The sequence below is a fragment of the Leishmania mexicana genome, contig 37 (genome assembly GCF_000234665.1).
Source record: "Leishmania mexicana MHOM/GT/2001/U1103 WGS CADB00000000 data, contig 37, whole genome shotgun sequence".
NCBI lineage: Eukaryota > Euglenozoa > Kinetoplastea > Trypanosomatida > Trypanosomatidae > Leishmania > Leishmania mexicana.
The window spans coordinates 344-3,607 of NW_003946404.1; the positions used below are offsets into that span (position 1 = coordinate 344).

A 3,264-nucleotide genomic window follows, 5' to 3' on the forward strand; every position below is an offset into this window, starting at 1 on the left:
CCCTGTCGGACCTGTGTGTCTGTGTGTCTGTGTGTGTATGTGAAGTGCGCGTCTCACAGAATGCCGGCCGCACCCCTGCCTGTGTACTTCCTCTGCGTGTGTGTGCCAGCCAGCAGCCCCTGTGCTCCCGCTGTGCACGCCTCGCAGCGTCGCTTGCATGTCTCCCCACCACTGCCTCACCTCCCCCTCCGCCGCTCTCTCGATTTCTCTTCTCGCCCTGTTTCACTGCTGCCCACGCCGCCCATCTCTCTTCCGCCTCTCACAACACGCACGCACGCCACCGGACGCCAAACGACAACGCGTGCGCGCACACGCCGCAGCCACAAGGTCATCGCGTCGCCATTGCTACGCTCTCTCCCGCTCTCCCATCTGCCTTCCCCCCGTGCCTCTTCCCTCCTCGTCCGCTGTGCTGCGCCATCTCATCCCCCCACTACCCCCTCTGCTTTTGCTTTTTGTGACAAGGCCCGCCTTTAATTTGGCATCTCTTCGATCTTGTCTGTTGGGGGCCATGGCGTACAACGTCCTTCTCCTCGTGTACGTCATCCTGCAGTTCATCGCGTTCCTCTTGGTGCTGGTGGCCACGCCCATGGAGATGTTCCGTCAAAAAGACGTTTCTCCGGATGGCAGCTTTTTTTGCTACACGTTGTGGGGCTTTAAATTCAACTGCCGTTCTCTTGATTATGATGTCCCAATACATGAGGTATTCACGAACTGTCCTGTCTTACTCCACCGCTTCCGCGCTGCACAGGCGTTCGCCATCATCTCCATCTTCGTGTACGGCGCGGCGTTCATCCTGGGCTTGATATTGCTGTTCTGCTCCCCCTCCCTCCGCATGGTCTGCCTGGCGCTGAACATCGTTGGCATTGCCACCTTGTGCGTTGTGTGGGCGGCCATGGCAGTGACGTACAACACCTATGATGGCCCACAGTGCTTACGTGTAAACATATTTCTCAAATATGGTGCCGGCTTTGTTCTCTTTGTGATTGCGTGGATACTGGATATCATCAACACGGTGATCCTGCTGCTCCCGTGCACAGTCACGGACAGTGACGAGGATAAGCACAAGCAACCGGCAGCGGGAGAGTAGCATGGGGAGAGCAGAGGGAGCGGATGTCGAGCTCCATAGCACCAACTACGTCCACACCGGGGTTCTTGTAGTGGGGCTCGTTTGAGTGAGGAGGAGCGTGCAGAAGCTGCGGGTTCCCGTGTGTGCCCTTGGCCGGCCCATCGCTCTCGTTGTGTGCGTGCGTGTCTTGGCTAGTGTGGCCCTGTGCGTCTCCCCTCCCCCTCCCCCTCCCCGAAGCGCTGCTGTGGTGCCGGCGCATGGCTGCTGGGTTGTTGGTGGCGGCGCGGCGCGCATGGGGGAGCGCCCGGTGTCGGTGTTGACGGCTGCGCTCTCTCCTGCGTTTGTGCTCGCCGGCGCGGCGACCTGCGCTGTGCAGAGTGGGCAGCGCACACCCTGCACGCCGCCTCTGGGGCTTGCCGCCGTGAGGGCGGCGCGGCGCACCCTTGGCGGAGCGCGGGGGCGGGAGTGGCGTGGGGCGGACGACCAGGCGCATGGGGCAAGGCAAGATGGCGGCGCCTGCGCAGGCCGCAGCGGCACGTCCGTGCATAGGCACCGCTGCCGAGGGGCGACTGCAGCACTTCCGCCATGCTGACGTGTGGTGCACGGCGTGTGCGTGTGCGCTGACGCATGCGCCCCTGTGACCCTCCTCCGCCGTCTTCCGTGAGCGACCCCCGCCACCACCACCGCGACCGCGGCCGTCTGCTGCGGCTGCGACTCTTGCGTGCTGCTGGCGCGCCGACGCGTGCGGAGCGCTGTCTCGGTGCTGGTGCTTTGTTGGCGGTTGCCGCCCCGCGCTCTCGCCTTACTTGACGTTCTTCTCTTTCGAGCTCACTTATGCTTGCTGTTCTCTTCTCGGCGCAGAGGGAGGCGTGGCGTGCGCGTGCGTGCTGGCGGAGGCGGCTGACGGTGGCGACGGCGCAGCGAAGGGCGGCCGCCGTGCCTCAGAGCGCACGCACCCAGGCACACATGCACACACGCGCGGCGCCGCGGACAGGGGGGCTGCAGGCGGAGCGGAGCCGAGGCGCGGCTGCTTTCCTGCTCGCTCCTCTGGCGTCTGGCTCGCATCTGTCTGCGTCTGCGCCCCCTGTGTGGCTGTGTCTCCGCGCCTCTCTCTTGCGCGATTTGTTTCGATGGCTTTGTTGCTTGCGCACCCCACTCAGTCCTCCAGGCTCCACTGTGTGGAGTCCCCACGCCGTATGACGGGGTGCAGCGGGCCTGGCGCGACGGAGGGAGAGAAGCACGGCGTGCAGGTAGACTGCGGGGTCTCACATGGCCCTGATCTGTGGCTGGGCAGCATTCTCCCCGGGCTCGTGCGGCATGTACCACCGCCACCGCCTGCGCCCTGGCGCGCGACGCTGAGGGCGGCCCCGCTGGGAGCACGGCGTGCGGCGATGGCGCAGGCACGTCTGCGAGGGGGCGGAACGGGGAGGGGGCGGTGCGAGCCCCCTGGACGCATGGGCCCGGTGCAGCGGCAGGACGGCTCGTCGTCGACGACGCGGATGTGGCCGCCGTGCCACAGGGCGTAGGGGCGCGCTGCTGCTGCACGCGCGCATGTGTCGGCCTGTGCGCGGTGGTATGGAGGCGGTCGGAAGCCGGTGCGTGCCTCACTGATTCGGAGAGACGTGCGGATCAGCACCCCTAAACAAAAGCAAAACGACGAGTGAACATGCACACATCTCTCTATATGGCTGCGTACATATGTGTGCATGCGCCAACAACACCGCCGAAGGTCTCACGTTACGATGTCCTCGCGGACCGCTGGCTTGCTGTCCTCGCCTGGCAGGGCGGACGGAGTGCGTGCGCCTTTCTCTCTTCTCTCGCTTCTCCTCTGTTTGCTTTGTGGGACGCCTTCGTGCGTGCTCGTTACCATGCTTGCCTCCCTTGTCCGACGCGTTCAACCCAACACCGCCACTGCCGCCCCCGTCGTCCTCCTGGAGAGGAAGGGTAGGGTGTGTCGCACGCCGCGCGCGTTGCTGCTGCGCGTGGTGGGGCTGCGCCATGCGCGTGCCGGTGTGCGCTCTCGCATGCCGGCATAGATATATATATGTGTGTGTGTGCATGTCCGTGCGTGTGCGCGCCGTCTGGCAGCGCAGCCGCTTTCTGTGCCGATGCCTCATCATGCGCCCCACTCCTCTCTCTGCTGCACGCTGGCACGCGGCTGGTGAGTGGTTCTCGAAGCACGGTGGTGCATTGGAGCC

At 64.9% G+C, this 3,264-nt stretch overlaps 1 protein-coding gene across 1 annotated transcript; it reads left to right on the forward strand.

Annotated features, from left to right (window-relative positions):
* Positions 1-508: 508 nt before the first annotated feature.
* On the forward strand, positions 509-1,087 carry LmxM_33_1900_1 (uncharacterized protein; the record flags this gene model as incomplete). The annotated part of the gene is made up of 1 exon (XM_003886514.1): positions 509-1,087. One exon carries the CDS (start codon positions 509-511, stop codon positions 1,085-1,087), a length of 579 nt encoding a protein of 192 aa, XP_003886563.1.
* Positions 1,088-3,264: the final 2,177 nt, after the last annotated feature.